Below are 23,581 nucleotides of genomic sequence, written 5' to 3'. Positions count from 1 at the left end.
AAGGAACTGTCAGCGGGCTCCTGGTTGACGACAGCAATAAAGTCAAGGAAATGCCGCCGGACTTGGGCGGCCGTGGATGAGACGATGCTTCGATCGTGCCAATTACCCGCTTCCCCAGCCATGGAAAGAGAAGTCGGAAATCTGGATAATTGTTGAGATGGAATAGCCTCTTGAAAGCAGAGGAATTCACTCATACAGATTAACTGAAGCCTCAGAAGTGCTCCCTACCCCGCCCGACAGACGCATCACATGCGGGCAGGAAATGCGATTGGTCGAGGCAAGTTGCGTGTGCGTGTCGTGATTTCCAGTGCCCAACCTGCGAATATCTCTCAATGCGCCTCCGACACCGTCTCCCTATAAAGTCCTTATTCCTGTTGTACAACATCAGTACTTCTTCGTCGTGACCATGTCTGGCTTCGAGATCGCCGGAATTGTGCTGGGTGCTTTCCCTATTGCCATCAGTGCTCTCGAGAAATATCGCGATATTGCGGACCGATTAGATCTATTCTACAAGATCAGGGAGCAATACCAGGATTGGAACACTGACCTTAAGTTCCACAACCTCGCGTTTACGCGAAATTTGGAACAGCTTCTGCTTCCCCTGGTGGCAGATGATGCAAAGATCGAAGAGCTTCTGCGAGAACCGGGCGGCGACTCTTGGAAGGAGGAGCCGGTCGCCAAACTGTTCGAGGAGCGCCTTCAAGGGTCTTACGGGCTGTACATGCAGTACATTGAGCGCATGGAGCGGGTGATGCGCGAAATCAACACGGTTCTTGCCATAGATTCGAAATGGACACAGAAGCTGCTTGATGGCTCGGTAAGCAGCAGCCAGTCAACGTATGACGATAATGAGAGTGGAAATAATTGACTCGATATAACAGGTCACCTCGAACAGACTACTAAGATTTAAAGAACTCTTTTCCAAAGAAGGCCTCGCAATTCAGGTTTACAAATTCAAGCTGTGCAACAGTGATGCTGTTCGCAAGCGCCTTTTCGACGAAGTCAATGAATGCAACAACAAGCTGGAGAAACTTCTAAGATTCAGTGATGAGGAAGTACGCTTGGCAGACATCAGAGAGACAAAGAAGCGTCCAGACAAGATTGACACGACGCTGTGCCATTTCTGGGAGAGGGCGAAGAGCGTCTTCCATGCAATGGCCAATGCCTGGGCTTGCCAGTGTCAGCAGCATGGAGCGAAGTTACTACTGCGACATCGGACAACAAAAGATACTCACTTTGACATTCTACTAACAGGCTTTGCCCCATCTTCGCGGGGCTTTCGAGCTATCAGAATTGGTGATAATGGCGATGTGGTAGCAGCAGATCGTACAAAAAGTACCATCCTTCGCAAGCAGGGTTACCATAATCGGTCTTTGCTTAGCGCTATTGGCAACACGGCACAAGGTAGCCTGTCCAGCAGGTGCGTATCTGCTTAGGAAGAACACCTCATATGTATATCAGAATAGCTGACGTTACTAGACTCTCTCAGAAGGCTACGTCGGTCTCGATTCTGAATCCTGTCTCATTGGTCAGCAATGATCGTGAGATCTTGAGTCTTTGCACTTTGTTTGAGAGTCCAGAGGCATCGTGCTATGGCTACCTCATTAACAACGAACATCGCCACTATGTGTACGGCATCTCTCAGGAGAGTGCCAAAGCAATGCCCTCTGTGACTCTTGACCATATACTCCGAGGCGAAACAAACTTGCTGTTCACGCGGCTGCAAAGATATACTTTATCTCTTGTGATAGCCTCAACGTACCTTCAGTTATTAGGCTCTCCCTGGCTGCCAGCATCTCCCAACAGAGCCAACATTGTTTTTACGACTACCGATGAGGATGTGGCTTCCGTCAAGCTAGATGAGCCTCACTTGAGTCAAGCTTTCAGGCCTTCACCAAAACATCAGACCTTTCCCAATTCAAGAGGTCTTTACCGCTTTATGGACGCATTAGATTATCTAGGCATCATGCTCTTAGAGCTTTGCTTTGGGCAGAAGCTAGAGGAACATCCATGGAGGAAAGGACCGGTGGAGAAGGACCAGACGGAGACAGGAGGATGTGACGTTTGGGCAGCCCGAGAATGGCTATGCCATGTCAATAACGAAGCAGGCTCCGATTACGCCGATGCCGTGTCGTGGTGCCTCAAGGAAAAACGCTTTGCGCCACCGGATCAATGGAGGCAAGATATGCTGCGCAACGTGATACAGCCTCTGCAGCGCAGCCGCGATTATCTGGTGACCGGGAGGGTAGAGAAGAAAACGTTTCGGTTAACCTGACTTTCTTATAGCAGCTGAAGGAAAAAGGGAAAAAACAAGAGAAAATGATCTACAAGATTAAAGCAACTGCAACCCAAGACGATCAAAATGCGCTTCGCATCCGAATACCAATGTCATGTATGTAAGGAGTACTTGAAGGGGACTTCCGTCATCGGTATACCAAACATTCTCAGAAGTCAATTACGGGAATCTCAACAGATGTAGCCCTGTGAAAGCTCTGATAATGTTCCTAATATAACTGATCTAGCAAAGGTTCGGTGAGGAAGAGAAAAGAAAGTTAATTGCTACTCGGTAGATTAAATAGCATAAGGAGGGCATCGCAATACCCACCTCACTGACAAGAGAGTAAAGTAGAGGGCCAGTACGTCTTCTTGAGTACCTCAGCTCTATGCCGACCGCAAGTACCACTCCAAATGTCCATACTCTAGTCTGAAGCATGGGGATGAAGGCGGGCGCTAAATTCAGGCATTAGCTCAAGATTTCCTCCGAGATGCCGCTCTGAAGCTGAATTTGACCAAACCAAAGCCTGGAGTACAGAGAAGGGGACAATATAATCCTTATGAACGGATACCTGGAATGAGGAGAAGTCAGCCAACTTTCATAAGTCCGGGTAATAGGTTGACCAATCGCCACGGACCTCCGTCACGATCCGAGATCAAGCTGGTTCAACGGGGGTAGGTTGACGATGTGATCAAGAGGCCATCTTAGCTGCTCAAGACCAGTCGCTATGCGAAATCATGGGGTCCCTGAGACCTACATAAAGGTCTAGATTCATCGATTTAGTCGCTGGCTCTTCTTTTATCTATCTTACAAGAGGCACTGCGCTATGAGTGAGCCAAGATAGTCGAAAGATCTGGTGAACGCGATGCCTCCAAAGCTACCCATCATGTGACGTGAACTTTGGGGATCAACCACATGGACGGTCGTATTTCCTCTATTAAAGCATTTTCCACAATATAAACGGTGAGATGAATAAGAGACGGAGCTAAATGGACGGCCGGGTGGCTATTGGAAGGTCTGGGCACTTCGGCCAACGGGTTACACGCAAGACACCGTTGAAGGAAGTGGAACAATCCGTCATTCATTCCTGCCACATTGCTTGTATCAAAGAGGTCTATCTTCCTCAGCTTGTAACCAAAAGCTTAGACTCTTACACATCTCGAATACACACATACAACACCATTTCTCTCTTCTACGTTCAAAAGACACGACACTTGCCGCAGTGCCTATGCTGACAACAACTCTCTGGGCATTGTGCATCCGCTTGGACGATAAGACCGGCCATGCCACATCGACACTAAAAAGCCAATAAGTTTTAATACACGACGAGAATCGCAAGAGGTCATACGTACACATGCCCAAGTATGAACCACCTCTACAGGCTGCTTGAATTTACTAGATCGCGAAGTGATGGAAACCGTCGGCATCTTTGGTTCTTGTCCTGACGAAGTATCAGAATGATCTTCTTGATGAATCTCCTATTATGTATGAGCATTCAATTGACACCACTTACTTTTCGGACGTGATGCGGGAGAAACCTGTCCCTTGTTCGTTTCAAGGGCTTGATCGATAGTAGCCTCGGTGGCATTGTTATCGCCCGACACGCCGCCGGTAGGGTTATCTGACTTTTGCAATGAATCATTTCCCACCTTGGCCTTCATATTTTGAATATGATTCATGTCGGGTTCCCGGGCTATCTCTATGTCCTCCTCAAGGAGATTTAACAACTCAAGTCTGTATCAGATTCAGAATGAGCCAGAAGCTTCCTGTGAATAGAGGAGATATGGCAATGTATGTATATTGGAAATGGTTATGACTCTTGGCCCATCCGTATGAAATCGAGGAGGTAGGACCTCTTATATAGACATCCAAGAAGCACACGAACTGATGCTGTTGAATTGGCCTGTGGTAACCCCGTAGTCCAACACTTCATACCTCTAGATCTGGATGCATCGAGGTCTAAGAAATTCCGACTACCCCGCTCGGCCGACATATTGGGGACATGTTTCATATATATAAGTATTTGAAGTGCGATTGGTTGAGATATGTCATGATTATGGTGCTCAGCCTCACGTCCAAGGGCATCACTCGAATCCTTCATGAGTCACAGGCCGGCTTATCCTACAGACAACTTATCACTCAGATCAAACCATATCAGAGTGTGAAATTGCCGGTATTGTTCTAGGTGCCATCTAATTGTTATCAGTGCTCTCGAGGCATATCGCGTCATCGCCTAACGACTCGGCCTCTCTCATAAGGTTGGGTTGAAGTATAAGAAATGGCGAGACGATCTGGGTTGCACAGAATTACATTTATAAGGAACTCGAGACAGCCCCCGCTTCTTCTCGCAGCAGATGACGAAAAGTCTGGGAACTCCTGCTGGAACCAGGAGGAGTTTGCGGCGATAGACTAACGATATCTACCAGACTAAAAGAAACAGTGAGAATTGGCAACAATTGAAAAGGCCTGACAATTGGGTTTTGGATATATTTGACCGAATATGCTAGCTATATGCATGTGTGTGTATACGTGAGCACGACTCGAGGTGAAATCGAAAGCTGTAGCAGCGAGTTGATGCGATGGCACATATCTATACATATATCATATCAAATCATAGTTGGTCCCTCTTATCTGAATGTAGAAACCAAGATTAATACGAATTTCAACACCAAAAAGGCCCTTCTCACAATATATGACAGACTTCTTATCACCTTCCTCTCACACCTTGTCCCACGGCGCGCTGTTGGCAAGCGGCTGATCATTCTCTTCATCGAAAATGTCAAATCCCAGGTGACGACTCGGGTCAAGGAACCGAACAGGGCCGCGCTCAGCAGCCAGCTGGTCTACGACGCGGAAGTCCTCGTCCGATAGCCTCGTCAGTTCGAGGTTTTGCTTCATGTGGACACTTTGCACGGATTTCGGAACCGCTGGAATTCCCTTTTGCACTGCCCAGGATAAGCAAACCTAGATATTACCAAGTGATCAACTTCATGATGCAATTTTCGTGTACTCAATCATGCTACTGTACCTGTGCCGGCGAAATCCCGCATCTGATTGCAATTTCGTTTATCTGCGATTCATATTAACGCTCCGTTCTAACGAAAGTTTCTGGTCTTTTGAAGCAACAAACCTTCTCATCCGCCGTCGGGAATGGCTTGCCGGAGCCTAGAACCGCCCTGACCGGACGACCACCAAGCGGCTGATGAGCCATGAGAAGAATGCCATGTTTAGACGAAAGCTCAAACAGCTCTTGCTGCGGAAAATACCTAAACCGTCTCATGATTAACGACAAGGGGCCACAGGAGATGTAGAAGATGAGCTAAGTAAAAGTATCTTACGGATGAATCTCAACTTGGTTCACTGCGGGGATAATTCTGGCCATGGTGAGGATCCTCCTTGTTTTGAGAATATTGAAGTTGGAGAGACCTGTGTTCATAAAAGTCAGGATCTGCCGCATTATAAAGATTCTCAACAGCGGACGAACCGATTGAGCGCGCAAGTCCCAAGTCCACGAGCTTCTCCATAGCCTGCCAGGTTTCTGGATATCTTCTAGACAGATCGTAGTCTATGACAGGCTAAGTCGTGTAAGCTCATTGCGCGCAGTCACATTCTTTCGGGTGATCACTTACCTTTCCATTACCGCTATGATGCCTAATTGTATTATTTTGTTCGCCGGCCTTGTAAGCATGAGGAACTTCCAAATATCAGCATTTTACCCGACGACGGATCTAGTATTGGGAGGCATACAGTGCATCAAGTATAAATCGACTACCACATCACTTGTCAGCCGAACTCATCTCCTTGTTGATGAAGGCGTTGGGATTACCGAAATCCAACTGCAGATCTTTCAACGTTGCTTCAAGAGCTCTTTGCACGTCCAAAGGCTCGTGCCATGTTTGTGCGCTGTGGACTTGTGAGCAAAGTATACAACAGTCGACAGTGTGGGAGGCTGCAACATACAGTTTGGAAGTAACAAAGATCTCATCTCTGGGAATTCCGCTCTCCTTGATGGCCTCTCCAATCTCCTTTTCGTTTCCATACGCACTGGCACCATCGATGTGCCTATATCCAAGTCGTAGCGCCGTCCGTACTGCCTCTTTTACCTTTGAGTTGCCTTCGTCTCCGTGAAATGTGCCGAGTCCAATGGCAGGGACACTGTAGCCATTGTTGAGAAGAAAGGCCTTTGGCAGATCCATTGAAGAAGAGCTACGGAGATTGTTGGGTGAGTTCTGGGGGTCAAGGCATCAACTGATTCATATCAAAAAAGGCTCCTCGGGCGCAAAGAGGGGGGGAGGTAACCTTGCACTACATAGTCTTTAAATGAGGAGAAAACATACGAGCTTTGGCCAGTACTCGGCCCAGATTGAAGGGGTACCTTGAATTCGACCAATGATCACAAATCCCGGTCTCGGCCTATTTGATGCAGTTGATCGAGTCGAGCTTGGTAGCAGTGGGATGCGATTGGCTACGAGGTCAGGAGGGCATTTGAGCTGCTCGTAAACATCCGTTGTACAGGGTCAAAGACCTTCTTTAAGAATCGTATAAAGCTCTGTGCAACGCACAGCTTGGAGGTAATGACAAAGAAATCGGTTATAGATATGCCAATCTGCTTGGTAGCCTCTCCGATCTCCTTTCTATTTCCATGTGCGCTGGCACAATCTATTTATTTATACCTAAGTTGCAGCTCCGCCTTCACAGATTCTTTTACCTTCAAGTTGCTGTGTCTCCCTGGAACGTGTCGAGTCCAAAAGCATCAAAATAGTGACATCGTTGTAAGAGAACAATTTGAGTAGATCCATGATGTTCCAGCGAACTTGCCGACTATGTTGTCTCTGAGGCTAAAGGTTCAGCCGAGTTTAGTCACACCAGGCCCCTGGACAATAGAGAGGAGATGAATGTAATCTTAGGTTAAATGGGACCATGGAATGAGGGGAGTTCAGCAAGCTTTGACCAATATCAAATAATCAGTTGATCAATCGTCACGGATCTCAGTCGCTATCCAAGTTGATCGAGCCGATTAAACCGGGGTTGGTTAACGATGTGGTCAGCAGGCCATCTCCGCTGCTCGGAACCAGTCGCTATACACTATCATGGGGTCTCTGAGGATCATATAAAGCTCCCGATTCTCTACTTGGTTCTTGGCACCTGCTTCAACTACGTTGTTCATCTGCCTTACTGGAGGAATCGCACTAGGAGAGAGGCAGTATGATCGAAGAATCGGATAAACACGATGCCGCTCAAGATCTGAAGACTGTAGATCCTCAGGTGTTCTCAGGTATGTAAGCCTCATCATCAGACATCATCATGCTTCAGTTGCGAAGCTAACGAAACTGGTCGGCAATCGATACAGTCTTGCCAGACGCTGCGGAGGTGCTGGAGGCGACATTCTGTACCGAGTCGTCCTGGGCCAAGGGCTATCGTGTCAGAGTGCGCCAAACAGATGCCAGTGAGGAGCTCTACTTTATGAAAGTTCGTATAACACGAAGGAAAATCTCTCACGTGTGCATTGCGCACGTAGCAACATGCAGCCTTTGCTGAGCGGCGTTAGGTGTCAACCAACCATCATGGCAAACTGGCTGTGATGAGCGAATTCGAATCGACGTCGACCATCCACGCAATCACACCGGACTTCTGCCCCAAGCCAATCGGATGCGGTACGTTTGAGGCAGATGCAAACCTGCATTTTTACGTCTGCAAGTTCTACAATTTTGCGGAGGGCGTGCCCGAGCCCACTTCCTTCTGTGAGAAGCTGGCCCGACTCCATTCAAGCAGCTCATCGCCAGAAGGGAAATTCGGCTACCACTGCGCAACATACAACGGTGACCTTCCTCAGGATAACACCTGGTGCAACAGCTGGGAAGAGTTCTTTGCCAATGGGCTGCGCCACGTTCTCAAAGTCCGAGAAGAACGGGCTGGGCGTAATACTGAGCTTGAGGAGCTTTTGCCTGCGCTCTTCGACAAAGTCATACCCAGGCTTCTGAGACCTCTCGAGAGTAAAGGACGGACGATAAAGCCTTCGCTTGTACATGGAGACTTGTGGTGCGGAAACGCCGGCGTCATTGACAATGAGACAGGGGACGGTATAGTTTTCGACCCATCTGCCTTTTGGGCGCATAACGAGTGTATGTTCTCACCGACTCTGACACCGTCAAGCTCATTCTCAGGTCTCTGACGTTTCCTTCTCCAGATGAACTTGGGAACTGGCGCCCTGAGCGGAATAAATTCACCAGTCGCTATTTCGAAGCATATCATTCCATCATACCCAAATCCGAGCCTGTAGAGGATTACGACGACCGCAACGCCCTCTATTCTACGTAAGAGAATATAATAATTGGGAGTAACTGGAGAGCTCATTTTGTGATTTTAGGAAGTTCGATTTGCAAGCTGTGACAGTCCACCCGGACCAAAAATGGTATCTCCGCACGTAGGTTCATCCCACGCACCCCTTGTGAGAGCCGTTTGCTAAGGAGTCGGGTGATAGGGCAATAGACGAGATTCGACGACTGGTCGAGGCGTATCCTGAAGGACATACAGATAGCGGCTAAACGGTATCACTTGAAAGTCCAGGAGGCAATGATTCGGCAGAGCGGCAAACGAAGATATCGAGCCCAAGCGGACGTCAGTATGGCTGTTGGCTACTACTTGCATTTTGAGCAATAAAGAGGTATCTCGAAATACTCTGCTTGAGCAAATGCTACGTAATATCCAGCCATCTATGGATTACTTAAACCCTCTGCTTTCGTGTTGTAATATTAATCTCTCGATGACCAACAGATTCACGGTGAGCGCTTGGTGTAACCTCCCGTCTTTCAGGTGACGACTCAAGGCAAACTGGTAAAAGAGATGCTCTACCTCCTTGGTCACAAGGGCACTTTGTGGGATCAAACTTATGGTGCAAACATCTGGACAAAGCGCTTTGTTGACGAGACCCTCAAGTTGTCACTTGAAAGACAGCCTCTCCGGGACTTTAACGGTCTATAAGAACGTGCCATATACCACAAACTCAATAAAAAGGATACTTACCGAGTTCTTGCAAAGAGTGCGACGTCGAGTGATCTTTACGATCCAATTCGTTCCCCCGAGCCTGTCCCGTCATAAACGGGTCTTAAAGCTCACGGATTGAGGCCATGGATGCTGTCAGGGAAGATCTGACAGAACTTCGCCTCAAGTATACCGGGTTGCTACAGTCTATAGAGATACCCAAGGAGGAAATTGACCTTGCCCAGTCGATATGGACCTGGATCATCTTGGCTCGTCGCTCACTGACCCTCAAAGAGCTGCGCAGCGCTGTCGAGCTTGACCTAGGAAACGAGCTTGACCTAGGAACGAAACACCTGAGCCTGCGAAAAGCAATCCCCAGATTCTGCAAAGACCTCGTCACCATTGACAACAATCGGGTCAATGTAGTACATGAGGAGATTCGCCACATTCTTCTCGAGCCACAGACGAGCCTCGACTTCGCAGTTAATTGGGCACAGGGCCACACGCGGATTTCAATTGCGCTGCTCAAGCTGCTTTCGGGCGACTGTCTTCGCCAGCTTCCTATCAATAGTTCAGCCGAAGCGGCATCTGCATCTGCTTCCAACTCATCGCTGTTAGGCTACGCAGCAAAACGCTTCTCGACACACATCTCTCGCTGCTCATCAGAAGAAAATAGCGTCATGAAAGAATTGTGTGCATTTCTGGAATCCAACGGCCTCCTATGGATCGAACACGTTGCGAGACGTGGCGGTCTACGCGTCATCTCGCGGACTGCACGGAATCTGAGCTATTATTCGACTCTTCGAGAGATAGCCAATCCAACTGATGGTTCAATCACTATCGTCAAACAATGGGCGACCGAGCTTCGTCAAGTCGAAAAGGAGTTTTCATCCCAACTACGCGCGACGCTGGGCTCAATCCGACGGCTGATCCCTGCTTTATGTCCGCCAGAGTCTATGATCTTCAACTCTTCTACCAAACATTTCGGGCTCAGACCTCACGGTCTGTTTGAGACAAATTGGGAGGATTACATGGTGCGACTTGATCTTTCCGGGAGCTCTGCGACTGCAGTCGGTTCCGGAGATGTTTTCTATGCTGTTGGTACTTCTACTGGCAGTGTAATGCTCTACAGTTCCGAATCTGGTGAACGATGTTTGACCGTGGCTCATCCTGGGAGAGTTGAGCTCCTACAGTTCAGCCCTGGCGATGAGCACCTTGCGTCTTGCAGCGCCGACGCCATGATCATATGGAACACAGAGTCTGGCGCCCCGCTATGCGAGATAGCCTTGACGTCTTTCCTTCTCGGCGTCACATTTGTCGACAGAGATGAAGTCGTTGCCGCATACTCAGATGGGCAAGTCTTAAGATGGTATATGCTTTTGCCTGCGAACGGTTCTTAGGTTCACATGCTGATAGGTTACAGGAACATCACAATCCCCCAACCGAGCTCACTATACAGACATACAAAAGTACGCGTATCACTCATAGAGTATTCCCCCCGGTGGCAGTCTCCGACCTGCGTGGCCTTCTTGGTCACTCGCGACGCTACCCTGGTGGCTTTGGGAGATCGGATGAATTCAGTTCTCATCTGGAACATTCGAGAGCAGAATGAGTTGGGTCAATGCAATATCCGGTCAAACAATGGCATCAATGACATGGTATTCAACCCCAATCCAGACATCCCTTCCTTGGCGGCAGCGTGCACCGACGGTAGACTATGCCTCTTCGACTATTCGACCACGGCGTTGAAGCTCACCGTAGACGACATGGACGCGCAAACCCTTGCCTGGTCGAGCGACGGGTATACTCTGTTTACGGGTAGTAGCCGGGGCGTTGTCAAGGTGTTTGGCTACGGGTACGATCAAGACGGTAACACCCGCCTGATACCCATCTATCAGGTCGATGGGCCAGAGGACTCAATCCGCGGTATTGCCTTCAGCTCTCATGGGCTGCGAATCCTTGGTCTTGGCTCACAAGATTGTCACGTCTGGGATCATGCAGCCTTGGTGCGGAAGCAACATGAGCACGAGCGCAGTTGCGATGCTCGGCTGTGCCGGCGGATGATGCCGCCCGCGTGTTAGTCGGCAAGCCCCAGATTCTGGAATCACCGATGGAACGGTAACATGACTGCGGAACTAGTCGCGTGAACCGAGGGTGACCTGGAATGCGCGCTGGTGGGCGGTATGTATGCGGTATCAGGAGCCAGTTCGCACAACTAGCATCATACAGTTTTTTCCCCCCATATATGTCTATCGTGTCGTAGGTGTTAGTATAGTAGGCCACCCTGGACGGCGCCGCACGAAGGCATTGTATAGTAGATGGATAGTATTTGGGGGACCTTGGATACTGGTGAGCTAAGTGTGTCGTGAATTACTGCTTAAACATTTGTAAACATTTGTCTGTCCATCAGAAGCTGTGCTTCGCCGTGAGTCGTGTATTGGCAAGGACTTTCATCCAACGTATAGTGCTGTCTGCTTGTGGTCGATGTGCTCACCGCTGAGGAGATGTCTCGCTTCCGGAAAGAATCCATTGTAACTGCAGACATAGGATATATGCATCATTACTCATCTTGAACTGTCAGCCGGTTTATTCCCTGTTGGAGATCCGGTCTTCCGTTCCCCCTCCCTTTTATCCCACAGGCTAAAATGAGCTACCAAAGCCTCCATCACCGAAATCTCACCAGATGCAGGTTGTGATGCATACATACTTTACTCCGCACAAATTGCAGAATTCGCACACCGATAATCGCGTATAGTCTCTCTAACAATGAGGATTTTTGATTGCTCTTATAATCGGTTTTGGTACCCAAGTTGTCGTCCAGAGATGGAATTTGTGTGTCATCGCAAGCAACAGTTTATGATATGATGCCTCAACAAATATCGCCAACAGATCCTTTCTGCCGGGTGTTGGATCGATATCCCTGCCAACGAAATGCCGTTGAGCATACTCAAATGCGGAGTAAGAGACACGATACTTCCATTGGCTAGAATTGACGAATACCCCGGAAAGCCATGCAGTTGTGTAGTACTCCATGCACAAGCTGTTCATCGTGAACGTCAATGACAATATTAGGCTATTTACACTGCAACGGGCTTCACAGAGCATGGCATTATACATATCATAATGAACAGCATGGTGAACTACTATAAAGGTTCCTATCTCTATCATTGCTTCTACAGACTCCTATAATGGTCAAGCTCTCTGGGCATCGCTGCGAAGGCATAGAATCACAATGCGGTCCATCCCAGTAATCTCAAGCTTCGTGACAGTACTAAACGCTTTCTCCATACACCGCAAACCCCATGCCGACTTCAAGTACCTCGTCACCTTTGGAGACAGCTACACCGACAACGGCCGCCTAGGCTACTACAGCTCTCATGATGCCCACGGACCGCCCCCGGGCGTAATGCCCCCCGAGGCCAACGTCACGGCCAGCGGAGGCCTGCAGTGGCCTCAATACGTCGAAGCCAGCACGGGCGCGACTCTCTACGACTATGCCATCGCCGGCGCAACGTGCGACAACAACAATGTGGAGAGATGGGCCGCATTCATGAACGCATATTACCCATCCATCATCACCGATGAGCTCCCCTCGTTCAAGGCCGATCGCAAGACGAAGCTGTACAGGGGCGTCACTTCGGAAAACACGGTGTATGCGCTGTGGATAGGGACAAACGACCTGAGCTACACGGGCATCCTCAGCGACTCACAAGTGGCGGGAACAAACATCACCACGTACATCGACTGCCTCTGGAATGTCTTTGACGCGATTCACGCAGCTGGCGGCCGCCGCTTCGTCATCCTCAACAACAACGCTTTGCAGCTTACGGCGCTGTACCGCCCGCTGTCAGACGGAGGCGCGGGCGACAACCAGTTCTGGGCCAATAAGACGCTCTACAACCAGACTGAGTACGCGCAGAAGATGCTCGAGTACACGGTTTCGGCAAACACGATGATTGACTACGGCGTTCCGTTCCACCTGCTCGTCAAGAATCGCTGGCCGGGGTCCAAGATTGCAGTGTATGACATACACAGCCTCATCATGGACATTTACAACGATCCCAGCCGCTATTTGGAGCCGCCGCATAATATCGTAGGCTACTATAAACATTGCGATGTGAACGGCACGAACTGTTTGTATGGGCCGGGACAAATCAATTCCTATCTTTGGTGAGACTTTCACTCTCTGTTGTCAAGCGACTAGAAACTGACGCGGTGATAGGTATGATGAGTTGCATCCTTCGAATATAACAGGTAAATCTCCCTATTGTGATATGATGTTCAGTTCTAATATCGGGATAATAGCCACTTATATCGCGCGCGAGTTTGAAAATGTCGTCGCTGGCCGTTCCAAGTACGGCACATATTGGGAGCATTGGTAGATGTAGATGTAGATGAGAACACGTATAACGAGAATATGACTTTTATTTGACCAAAAGATGAACCTTCCCTAACAAGCCGTTTACTTGCTCTCTAGGATCCCACTGCTCGCCGTTTCTGTTCCGCTTTCGTTGTCTTCACTCACTCTTCTGATTCCTCTCAGTCCGCGATACACCAGCAGGATTTGTTTCCGCCCGTCAATGATGGGATAGAACCCAGCAATCAACATTGTGCACCAGACCCAAATGATGGCGACGACGATCCAAGCGACAAAGAAACCCTTGGAAAAGACGTAGTGAGAAGCGTACATTGGAAGCGGCCTGCCAGGCAAGTGTGTTAGTCAGATGCTGCTACAAACGACAATCAACTCTTTTGTTGTCGACTTACCAGAGTACCCAATGGCCCAAGAATGTGGCCGCTGCCCAAAAGGCAGCAATCTTTCCCCATTTACGAAACCTGGCCGCATCCTCCAAGTAGCCCGATTCTGTCACCGCAGGCTCCTTGGTATCAGCAGCAGCCTGGGGTTCCGAAGAGCTCGGGCTGTTTGTCCTGCTAAACGCCAGCCGCTCCTTTCGGAAGTCTGCCCAGTCATAATTGGCCGGCCTAATGAGCGAGATGACGATGGAATAAAGCCCAGGGCTTAGCGCTGATGCGACAGTTCCGTAGACACAGGGCACGGTCTGTCCGGTCGAAGCCACAGTGACCTCGCCATACAGCGTATGTGCCGTGCCGAGCCAGACAGAGATGCCAGTGGCCATGCCCAGAAGGGGGGAGATGACGGCGGCAGCCCGAGACTGTCGCTTCCAGAGAATGGTGAAGACGGTGGGGAAGATGCCGGGGCATGTCAAGACGCCGAGCATGTACAGCGTCCAGCCGAGGTTCACGTTTCCGTAGAAGAGAGCCGTTGAGAAGGCCGCGGAGAACAGTCCGAAGAAGACGACGCCGATGTGGCTCCATCGAATGGCATCTCTGTCCGTTGCGGCCTTGTTGAAGTACTGTCGGTAAATGTCAAAGCTGATGATGGAAGAGACGGATATGACCTGGGCGCTGATGGTTGACGTGACAGCCATGAACGTGATCAACAGAACCGCGACGGCTCCTCCTTTTCCAGCAATGGCAAAAGCAGCATACGGCATGACCAGCCCGTTGGACACTTCATCGGCAGTCATTCTTCGGGGGAAAGTGGGAAAGCGTGGTGTGCTTTCTAGGCCAAGAGCTGAGAAGCTCATCAGAGTACCGAGACACCAGGGGATTGCAAAGTAGGCAATGCCGCCGACGATGTATCCGGGGACGACCGCTTGAGGGGCAGCACTGAAGGCCTTTGCGAAGAAGCCAGTGTCCATGATGACGAGGCCAAAGTTGGCTAGGATGTGGATGATGCCAAAGAGGATGGCCTATCTCAATACTTATTGTTAATTTAGGAACCAAAACAGGATGATGGCACAGAAGGTACTGACGTTCTTGCTGGTCATTGTCACATAGGAGCCATCATGGTTCCCAGGCACGGGATGGACCTGGCCAGCCTTGACAACGAGATCGTAAAGGCCTCCCGGAGAGCCAATCTCGGGAACAGTAAAAGTCTTGATCGTGAAGAAGCAGATGATGACTGTGATGACAAAAGTGTGGAAGTAGTCGGTCAAAAAGGTTGCCTTGATGCCGCCGACGAAGGTATAGAGAATGACGCCGACAGGGAGCAGAAAGGTTGCCGCAATCTCATGCATGCCGGTGCTGATCGAAAACCAAGTCAACAGGGGATCCTATGTGGGTTGGTAATGAATGACTTACAGCGCTGATATGGCTGCACTCGCCCCGAGGAGCATGTTGGCAATGGCAATGATGTTGTTGATCAAGCACAGGGCAATCCACACAATGTGTCCCGCAGTGCCATACCGTACTCTCACAATCTCGAGCAATGTGTGAGCTTCAGGTACCCGCAACTTGCACGCAATGCCCAGCAGTGCAAAAAAGACAATCATGGGCGAGCATCTAACAAACAGTGCCGTGTCAGTTTCCCCCTAGCATCCAGCTGAGTGAAGCTCCAACTGCCACAGTAACTTACCCAGCAGCAAACCAAAACGGTCCCGCAACTCCAAAGTTGTATCCTACCAGCGTGCTTCCCAACATGGCCGTGCTCCAGAGCCACGATGATACCACGGCTGAAGCCGTCAGCCCCGTTCCGACAGAGCGGTTCGCCGTCATGAACATCTCCGTCGTCCTGTTGTCTTCGCCAACCGTCTTCTTGAGCAAGTGGGTCGTGAACATCATGATGAAGGCAATCAGGAAGCCGATTGCAATCACCACAACGTAGCCTGCCACCTGCGGTAGAGGCGGACTGACGGTAGCACCGCCATTGGCTGCTGCTCTCTCCAGGTGAAGCATGGTGTAAGTCAGACTGCTGAAGTTGTCTTCAACCACTCAACCGTACTCAGCAATTATCGAGCCCATCTCTTGAGTCTTCATCATCTGGTTTATAAGTTCACTCTTCTTTTAACTTTCATCAACTATATTGAACCTTTTATCCCGATAAGTCAGCCCTAAGCTGCCGAACCCCGTCAGTTTCAGTGATGCATCATTTAGCTCCGATGACGCGAGAGCTCAGTTACCAGGATCTTCAACTCTAGTCCACCACGGCAGTCTCCCGAGGCCGCATTTAATTCGCGACTCCGCATCTTGGAGATTTTGACAGCGCGAGATCGGACATGTCGATATCGTCTCACATGCTTATTCCCAGCTGCAGTTCAAGTGAGCTGATTGTGATGTGCGTCGGTTCGTCGTCTCTTAGTGTGAATAAAGACATCCTCGTCACCTTTAGAATGTCACTACCGAAATTGCGCCATTCTAGCGATGCTTGACGTCGTCCTATGGCTAAAGTGCGCAGGTCCTAACCCAGCCAATGATAATGGTATGTGAAACGATATAAAGCAAGTGTGATTTGGTTATCATATGCAAGTCACCGCTCCGTGTGCTTGGGTCCTTTTCGGTCAGCAGCTTCCACAGCATCTTGACATAGATCCAATCCATCATAGCTTAATTCCCCAAGATGGCGTCTACCAGTACCCAAGAGAATGGTGCCCCCAAGAAGAAGCTTATTCTCAATGCCTTTGTTGAGTCCTGCAGTGGCCACCAATCCCCAGGCCTCTGGAGGCACCCGCAAGATCGTTCAGCCAACTTCAACAGCATTCACCATTGGGTGGAGCTGGCTCAGTTGCTAGAGAAAGCTCACTTCCATGGCATCTTTATTGCCGATGTTTTGGTAGGATGAACGACGAGCCTTGAGAAAATCAGACTAATGCTGTTATCAGGGCCCTTATGATGTTTACAAAGGACCTCGTAACCCAGACCCAGCCATCATCTCAGGAGCACAGATACCTGTAAACGAACCACTGGTACTTGTTCCGGCAATGGCCGCAGCCACCAAGAGTATCGGCTTCGGTGTCACCATTGCTACGACATATGAGCAGCCCTACCACCTTGCCCGTCGTCTTAGCACAGTCGATCATCTGTCTGGTGGTAGAGTTGGCTGGAACATCGTGACCGGCTATCTCGACTCCGCGGCAAGAAACTTGGGTCTCACAGAGCAGCCCCCTCATGATGAGCGGTATGCCATTGCCGATGAATACGTCGATGCCATCTACAAGCTTTGGTAAGTACAGAGCATCTATTCCACGCAATGGACGTCGGGTGGCTGACTGTATCCATAGGCAAGGATCATGGAGAGACGATGCCGTGAAGCTCGATGCCGAAAAGGGCATCTTCACAGACCCCTCTCTAGTCAGGCCCATCAACCACAAGGGCAAATACTACACCGTTCCAGGGCCGCATATCTGCCAACCATCTCCCCAACGCACTCCAGTCATCATGCAAGCCGGAACTTCAAAAGCGGGCAAAGCTTTCTCGGCCAAGAACGCAGAAGCAATCTTCGTAGCCGGGCACAGCCCCTCCGTCATAGCCAAGAACATTGCCGATATTCGAGCCGCGGCACGAGACGAGTACCATCGAGACCCCAGCACCATCAAGTTCTTGGCCATGCTCTGTCCTATCATTGGGAAGACTCAGGAAGAGGCTGAGAAAAAGTATGAGGATTACATCCAATACGGTTCCGAAGATGGTGCTTTGGCGCTGTTCGGAGGCTGGACTGGCATTGATCTCGCCCAGTACGATGACGACCAAGAGCTCCGCCACGTCGAGTCCAACGCCATTCGCTCCGCCGTGGAAGCTTGGTCCAAGGCCTCGCCCTCAGTTCCCAAATGGACGAAGCGTGCTGTCGCAAAGCACATCCAGATCGGTGGCCTCGGAGCTACGGTGATTGGGACGCCGGAGAAGGTGGCTGATGAGATGGAGCGGTGGGTTAGGGAAGCCGACGTGGACGGGTTCAACATTGCGTATGCTCTTATGCCTCAGACGTTTCAGGATGTAATCGATCTGCTTCTTCCGGTGTTGAGGGAACGGGGGCTATTTTGGGATGGATATACTGTTGATGGGGGAACATACCGGGAGAATCTCTACGGGAAGAAAGGACTTGCGCGGCCGCCGGCGGACCATCCGGCTGCCAAGTACCATTGGAAGGCGGATTCGAATTAGAGGTTGTGCATAATCAGCAATAAAAGTACTCCCCCTTAAGAAACTGTGCAGAGGCAATACGATATGGCGCACGGCTGTGAAATCGATATATGCAGGGCTTTTGTCCCAGTCGAGATTTAACAGCGCACGAGGAAGGGGTTCTACAATATTTCTCCAATGCAACAAATGGATGACTATCCTCGCACGCTGTGTGAATCATATGATCATAATATCCCCCATGGGCGATTCGAGTTCTTATGAGTGCCTCGCCACCCCAGTGACAATGTACGGTTATCAAAGCTCGGTGAGGTAGTACCGCTCGCGTCTCACAGCATGCATGTGACAACCCTATCCATCAATCATCTTCAACAACCCAGCATATAGTCTACCGAGGAATTACTTCCAGGATCTGAAGACACATCAGGCTTAGCAGGCTGATGTTCAAGCTGGGGTAGGCTGATGTGCCTGACTTGTACCTTGCTTCATGCAGGTTCCTAAGGTATTCAACAAGCATCTGGGCGCCAAGGTCATATGTAGATTCATCGGAAATTCTACCAAAGTTCTAGCCATTGATTACCGTTTCTATAAGTAAGATCTAATCAGCCCCCATGTGTAGATTCATCTACACAGCCTTGAAGAGCAGTGTCGCGACATTGGGCGGCATTGAAGGCAGTATTCAATCTTTCACGTGTTTCATGATAAGCACACAATACACACAACATATAGACACAGCTGGCGATCACAGCAGTTATTCTGGCGACATGAGATAAGCGGCGAGCGTATTGTGGCTTGCCGTCAGAGAGCGGTACGGAAGTGGGATACCGTCACTTAGAGATGTAGACAGCATCTGTCAGTGTTTGATAAGCACCATCGAAACTCTTCTTCGTCCTCGCCATATGTGAGTGGTAGCACTGATAAGGTGGCGACATACATCAACCCGCCAAACCTCCCGTACAAGTAGCAACTCCGCGATAACGCGTTTTATGCAGCTATTTGCCAATACAACAAAAGCTGACATACATCGCCTGCATCGTGCCATCACCCAAGTCGATCACGACATCCCCATCGCACGTGATGATTACATCCCTTCTCCCAAGCCATGATGATTATCCCGTTCTCTGAATCTCCCAAACCCCTCATTGCAGTCCCTTTCTCAATGAGCTATACTAGTAGTCTATGATACTTGAGGCACCGGAAAAGATGGGCGGAGGAAATAAAATCAAGTCGGTTGCCGTCATTGGCGCGGGAGCTGCAGGTAATCAATCAACCAGCGGATATAAGCCGTGAGCATGGAGACGGACGACAATTACTAATGCGGGCGTCTAGGAGCGGTAACGGCGGCGGCGCTGAAAGCCGAGGAAGTGTTCGACTATATCCGCGTTTTCGAGAGGCGCGAATCTGCAGGAGGAACATGGTAAGACTGACTTGGAGCCATGACCACGGAGCATATGAAGATGTTTATGAATGCTCATTGTCCGCGTCATCCATCTCAGGATATACGATCCCGCAGTTCAGCCCAACATCCTCGTCCGGCCGGGGGCGTTGCCGGCCGAAACCGACCCTCCTCTCGAGATTCCCCAGAGTCTTCCTGCAGTCACTCGGCACAATGAGCAGGAGAGATTCTCCAAGACGCCCATCTACAGCTCACTAACGTACGTTTCCCAGCAAGTCATACAAGTTGTAGGTCAACTATAAGCTGACAACATCCTTGCAAACAAGTACAAACGTGCCCGAGATTGCCATGTCCTTTTCAGACGTTCGCTTTCCATACGGCCCGTTTGCACCTCACCACATTCCACGTCAATACATCGAAAACTACTTTGCGCTGCACAAGACGGATTCATTCTTGGTTCTCAACACAACTGTCGAGGAAGTTCTCAAGATTAACCACCCCTCCAATGATGGCTCAACGCAGTGGAAGTTGACCCTCAGAAAATACGACGCCCTCCGAAACGTCGACATCTGGTGGGAGGAAACATTTGACGCCCTCATTCTGGCAAACGGCCACTACTCTGTGCCAACTGTACGTTTTATTCATTTCCAACAGCTCAGCAAACTGCCTACTCACAAAGTCAGATACCGCATGTCAAGGGACTGGAGGAATACATCCAAAAGTATCCCGGGCGCATAGTCCACTCCAAAACATACAGATCGCCCAGTATCTACAAGGACAAACGAGTGCTCGTGATTGGCAACTCGGCATCAGGAACAGACATCAGCCGCGAGCTTGTCTCAACAGCTCAGCTCCCCATCTATCAGTCAAGGAGATCCAAGATCTGGTGGGAGGGGGATGAACCTCCAGCAGGCATCAAATGGAAGCCGGTGATCTCAGAGTACCTTCCCAGTGGCAGAATCGTCTTTGAAGATGGCACATACCTGGACGATATCGACACAGTCATCTATTGTACCGGATACAAGCCATCATATCCGTTTTGGAACGCAAAGAAGAACGGCCAGCCCCTCTGGCATGACAGAAAAGGACAGCTAGTAAAAAGCTACTGGCACACATTCTTCCAGGACTACCCGAACCTCGGAATAGTCGGCTTGCCTCGCGTTTTGACTTTCCGCAGCTTCGAATACCAGGCCATTGCCCTCGCCCGCCTGTTTGCCAACCGCAATCCAGTCCCTCTCCCTCCAGTATCGGAGCAACAAGCCTGGGCAGACGCAAGAGAAGAACTCACACGAAGGGAGCATCGCAAATTCCACGACATTTCATGGGACGATGGCGAAACGCACGAATGGCTGCAGGGCTTCCTTAAGCTGTCTGGGCTGGGGACATTGACAGGCGAAGGAAGGATTCCACCGCCGCTGACAAAGGAAATGATATGGGCTATTGAGAACCTCAAGAAATACAGGCCAGGAGGGGATGATGGCAAGAAGGACTCGGACGGTCGACGAGCAGAAAGCCATGACTGGGTCGTGGTAGACGGCAGAAAACGTGATGTTCTCGGTTTCATATAAAAGGCACTAGGCATGCTCTTGATGGCCATTAGGATCTTTATTGTTGGCTTCTACTCTGATCTAAAGTCAACCCCCTTTATCATGAAGCATCCTATTGTACATCGTGGCTAACTGCCGCAACATACTCAGCCATCGGCGTAGCAAATGCCGTCCCAAGTCTCAGAGATTTCGGGATTGCCAGAGTCCTCCAGAACAAGCAGATGGACGCGTCGCGCAATCTCCTTCTTGACCAACTCGTCCTGAATATGGTAACTTTCAAATCCCTGATTATACACCCAGCTCTCCACCACATTCATATCCGGTACCGCGAAATAAGTCGCCAATGCCCGAACGACGGACCTCCTCATGTAGCTGCTCGGTTTCGGAAAGGGTTGCTCATGGTAGTACCGGGCCCAAACATGTCGCCAGTTCGCGCGTCCCAGGTCTTTGATGCGCACGAGGGCTATGAGGAAGTGGAACCAGAGAAACTTTGTGGCAGGCCGGTTCTCGCCCAAGAAGGTCAGTTCCTTGCCGTCAATCTGTTCGCTGTATGTCCCTCCCCTGAACTCGTGAGTCAGAAATCCGGGTTTATCCTCGTCGGGGGCGATGATGTCCAGCCTCCATCGCGTAATCATTCCTTCGTAACAATTCGCCGGTACAATGACAAACTTGTACTCCTTCAGCCAGCAGTAGAAAGCCGGCCTCAGCAGCAGTGCGTTGGCAGGCGAGTATACCGATGCGGCGATGGACCCAAAGACCAGCTCCGCCAGTTTGTTCGCATCCATGTGAAAGGGGACAATGGCCGTCGGCTTAATGGGGTTGTGATACCACGTTCCGGTGATGTGGCACCATCCTTCATCCTTGCTCCTCCCGTGATCCACCGGGTTGGCAGAGTAGTACTCGATGGCATCGGCATGCCAGTTGACGGGCTGCTTTCGACTCTCCAGGCCGTCGTCTTCCTTATACAGCCCCACCAACTTCCGCCTGATGCCTATAGGTTCCGCAGAGTGCCTCAGCGATGCTGCAGAGGGGTCCTCAATCTGCAGCTTTTCCTTCAAGTTGCGCCAGAGATCGCCTCCGCTCAACGCAAAACGCCAGATCTGCGAAGACAGGATTGACTCCATCTTCTTTTGTGAGACCAGGCCGACAGCCTTTTCACGTTGGAGGAGCTGGCGCTCCAGCAAAATCTCCTCCTGTCGGTTCTTCGCCAGCTCGATGCTAAGCGTCGTCTGCAGATACCTCCACTGCAAACCTGAGGCTTCGTCTTCAACGAGTGTGCCATCGCCGTCCTCGTTGCCGTCCACTTTCAGAAATGACAGCTGTTCCAGTTGATACTCGAGGCCGCTTATGATTATGCGGACTCGTTTCATTCGCTCAACCAAGGCATCCTGGGAAGCGCCCGGGTGGCGATCGCGTCGTGAGTAGGCGACCGGCGGTCTTGCTGGGGAGTTTTGCGCCTCCATGTCCTCAGTCGCGGCCATCGCCTCTATGTGGATGGAGAATGTTCCGGCTGGTGGCGGCCCAGCCTGCTCTCCTTCTCTGTGAGCCATGGCAAACGGTTCGGATGGAAAAGGCTTATTGGGGCCTCGGCGTGCAAGAGTTGGTGTTGGGTCTGCTTGTCACGTCGGGGACATCAAGAAGAGTGTATGAGTTGGGCTGGGAAGAAAAAGAGCTGGAAGGAGGGTATTCGGCTACATTTATAGCAAAAAGTAGTATGCCTAGATACGTCTAGCCACAAAGAGTGCCGTAAAACCGGATTCCATAGCAAGATAAGAGGCACTGTTCAGGCCACTTGATACGGCCTAGAGTAAACTCATTTGAAACGCCTCTCAGCTTGGAGTCTACTTCTTTGAGACTGGCGACCACATTGCTTGAATCATCCTTGATAGAGAGGAAACTATCAACGCCATTGTGGACATAGAGAGGGGGAGAGGCTTGGTTATTGGAAGAGAATGAAGCCATCGTTAAAAGTTAAGAAGTACGGCTGGTAGACAGCATGGAACTTTAAGGCTCGAAATTGTTGGGATCAGAAGAGGAAACTTTATCGAGGAGGCTTAGCAGACTACCATCCCAATGAAGCCATCGTGGCGTCCCCAAATTCCACCAGCTCTTATTTTGACTCTTCCTCATTTTTTTGAAAGAGTAGCTTCGCTTTCCATAGGAGCACCAGCGTAGTAGCGTCTCCGGGAGTCAGAGAATGGACGGGAGTCTCCGGCTTAAGGAATATGATGCTTGCCCGAATCCATCCACCAGCTCATAGATGAGCAATGATAACTGGCCGGGGCTATTCGGATGGCGGTGAGGGATACCAAACTAGGCCACAAAGTCTCCAGTACAGACATAGAGTCTTGGATCAACGGATAGCTGCACGCAATTCTTCTGTCTCGAGCCCAGGCGGAGTTTCAGTCTATCTCATGGTCAAGCTCAACCCAACTATCGTCTAGC

The 23,581-nt window shown here is 50.2% G+C and overlaps 9 protein-coding genes across 9 annotated transcripts; 6 read left to right on the top strand and 3 right to left on the bottom strand.

The window, feature by feature from the left end:
- Positions 1–406: 406 nt before the first annotated feature.
- BBK36DRAFT_1165668 (hypothetical protein) lies at positions 407–2,275 on the top strand (the record flags this gene model as incomplete). The annotated part of the gene is made up of 4 exons (XM_024894807.1): positions 407–837; positions 905–1,313; positions 1,409–1,452; positions 1,534–2,275. 4 exons carry the CDS (start codon positions 407–409, stop codon positions 2,273–2,275), a joined length of 1,626 nt encoding a protein of 541 aa, XP_024752715.1.
- A 2,718-nt stretch (positions 2,276–4,993) lies between these two features.
- On the bottom strand, positions 4,994–6,471 carry BBK36DRAFT_1110255 (aldo-keto reductase; the record flags this gene model as incomplete). Its single annotated transcript, XM_024889562.1, has 9 exons — positions 4,994–5,239; positions 5,304–5,345; positions 5,406–5,541; positions 5,614–5,701; positions 5,760–5,850; positions 5,905–5,969; positions 6,023–6,043; positions 6,102–6,178; positions 6,236–6,471. The coding sequence occupies 9 exons, from the start codon at positions 6,469–6,471 to the stop codon at positions 4,994–4,996; spliced, it is 1,002 nt and encodes a 333-aa protein (XP_024752714.1).
- A 1,153-nt stretch (positions 6,472–7,624) lies between these two features.
- On the top strand, positions 7,625–8,820 carry BBK36DRAFT_1109657 (hypothetical protein; the record flags this gene model as incomplete). The annotated part of the gene is made up of 5 exons (XM_024889500.1): positions 7,625–7,744; positions 7,824–8,397; positions 8,463–8,589; positions 8,643–8,699; positions 8,757–8,820. Coding segments are annotated over 5 exons (942 nt in total), but the record flags the coding sequence as incomplete, so codon positions are not given.
- Positions 8,821–9,402: 582 nt separating this feature from the next.
- BBK36DRAFT_1101013 (hypothetical protein) lies at positions 9,403–10,119 on the top strand (the record flags this gene model as incomplete). The annotated part of the gene is made up of 1 exon (XM_024889153.1): positions 9,403–10,119. A coding segment is annotated over one exon (717 nt), but the record flags the coding sequence as incomplete, so codon positions are not given.
- Positions 10,120–12,488: 2,369 nt separating this feature from the next.
- BBK36DRAFT_1186963 (carbohydrate esterase family 16 protein) lies at positions 12,489–13,484 on the top strand (the record flags this gene model as incomplete). The annotated part of the gene is made up of 2 exons (XM_024896515.1): positions 12,489–13,349; positions 13,479–13,484. The coding sequence occupies 2 exons, from the start codon at positions 12,489–12,491 to the stop codon at positions 13,482–13,484; spliced, it is 867 nt and encodes a 288-aa protein (XP_024752711.1).
- An 81-nt stretch (positions 13,485–13,565) lies between these two features.
- Positions 13,566–16,015, bottom strand: BBK36DRAFT_1165664 (Na+/proline symporter; the record flags this gene model as incomplete). The annotated part of the gene is made up of 6 exons (XM_024894806.1): positions 13,566–13,597; positions 13,778–13,956; positions 14,024–15,030; positions 15,094–15,364; positions 15,422–15,622; positions 15,696–16,015. The coding sequence occupies 6 exons, from the start codon at positions 16,013–16,015 to the stop codon at positions 13,566–13,568; spliced, it is 2,010 nt and encodes a 669-aa protein (XP_024752710.1).
- A 661-nt stretch (positions 16,016–16,676) lies between these two features.
- Positions 16,677–18,217, top strand: BBK36DRAFT_1110785 (Nitrilotriacetate monooxygenase component A/pristinamycin IIA synthase subunit A; the record flags this gene model as incomplete). Its single annotated transcript, XM_024889628.1, has 3 exons — positions 16,677–16,889; positions 16,939–17,279; positions 17,338–18,217. 3 exons carry the CDS (start codon positions 16,677–16,679, stop codon positions 18,215–18,217), a joined length of 1,434 nt encoding a protein of 477 aa, XP_024752709.1.
- A 1,179-nt stretch (positions 18,218–19,396) lies between these two features.
- BBK36DRAFT_46735 (FAD/NAD(P)-binding domain-containing protein) lies at positions 19,397–21,157 on the top strand (the record flags this gene model as incomplete). Its single annotated transcript, XM_024898111.1, has 5 exons — positions 19,397–19,451; positions 19,523–19,610; positions 19,690–19,848; positions 19,916–20,219; positions 20,273–21,157. The coding sequence occupies 5 exons, from the start codon at positions 19,397–19,399 to the stop codon at positions 21,155–21,157; spliced, it is 1,491 nt and encodes a 496-aa protein (XP_024752708.1).
- Positions 21,158–21,282: 125 nt separating this feature from the next.
- On the bottom strand, positions 21,283–22,506 carry BBK36DRAFT_1109701 (hypothetical protein; the record flags this gene model as incomplete). Its single annotated transcript, XM_024889503.1, has 1 exon — positions 21,283–22,506. The coding sequence occupies one exon, from the start codon at positions 22,504–22,506 to the stop codon at positions 21,283–21,285; it is 1,224 nt and encodes a 407-aa protein (XP_024752707.1).
- Between the last annotated feature and the right edge of the window lie 1,075 nt (positions 22,507–23,581).

This window comes from Trichoderma citrinoviride (genome assembly GCF_003025115.1).
Source record: "Trichoderma citrinoviride strain TUCIM 6016 unplaced genomic scaffold BBK36scaffold_2, whole genome shotgun sequence".
NCBI lineage: Eukaryota > Fungi > Ascomycota > Sordariomycetes > Hypocreales > Hypocreaceae > Trichoderma > Trichoderma citrinoviride.
This window is presented reverse-complemented; position numbering and strand designations above follow the sequence as displayed.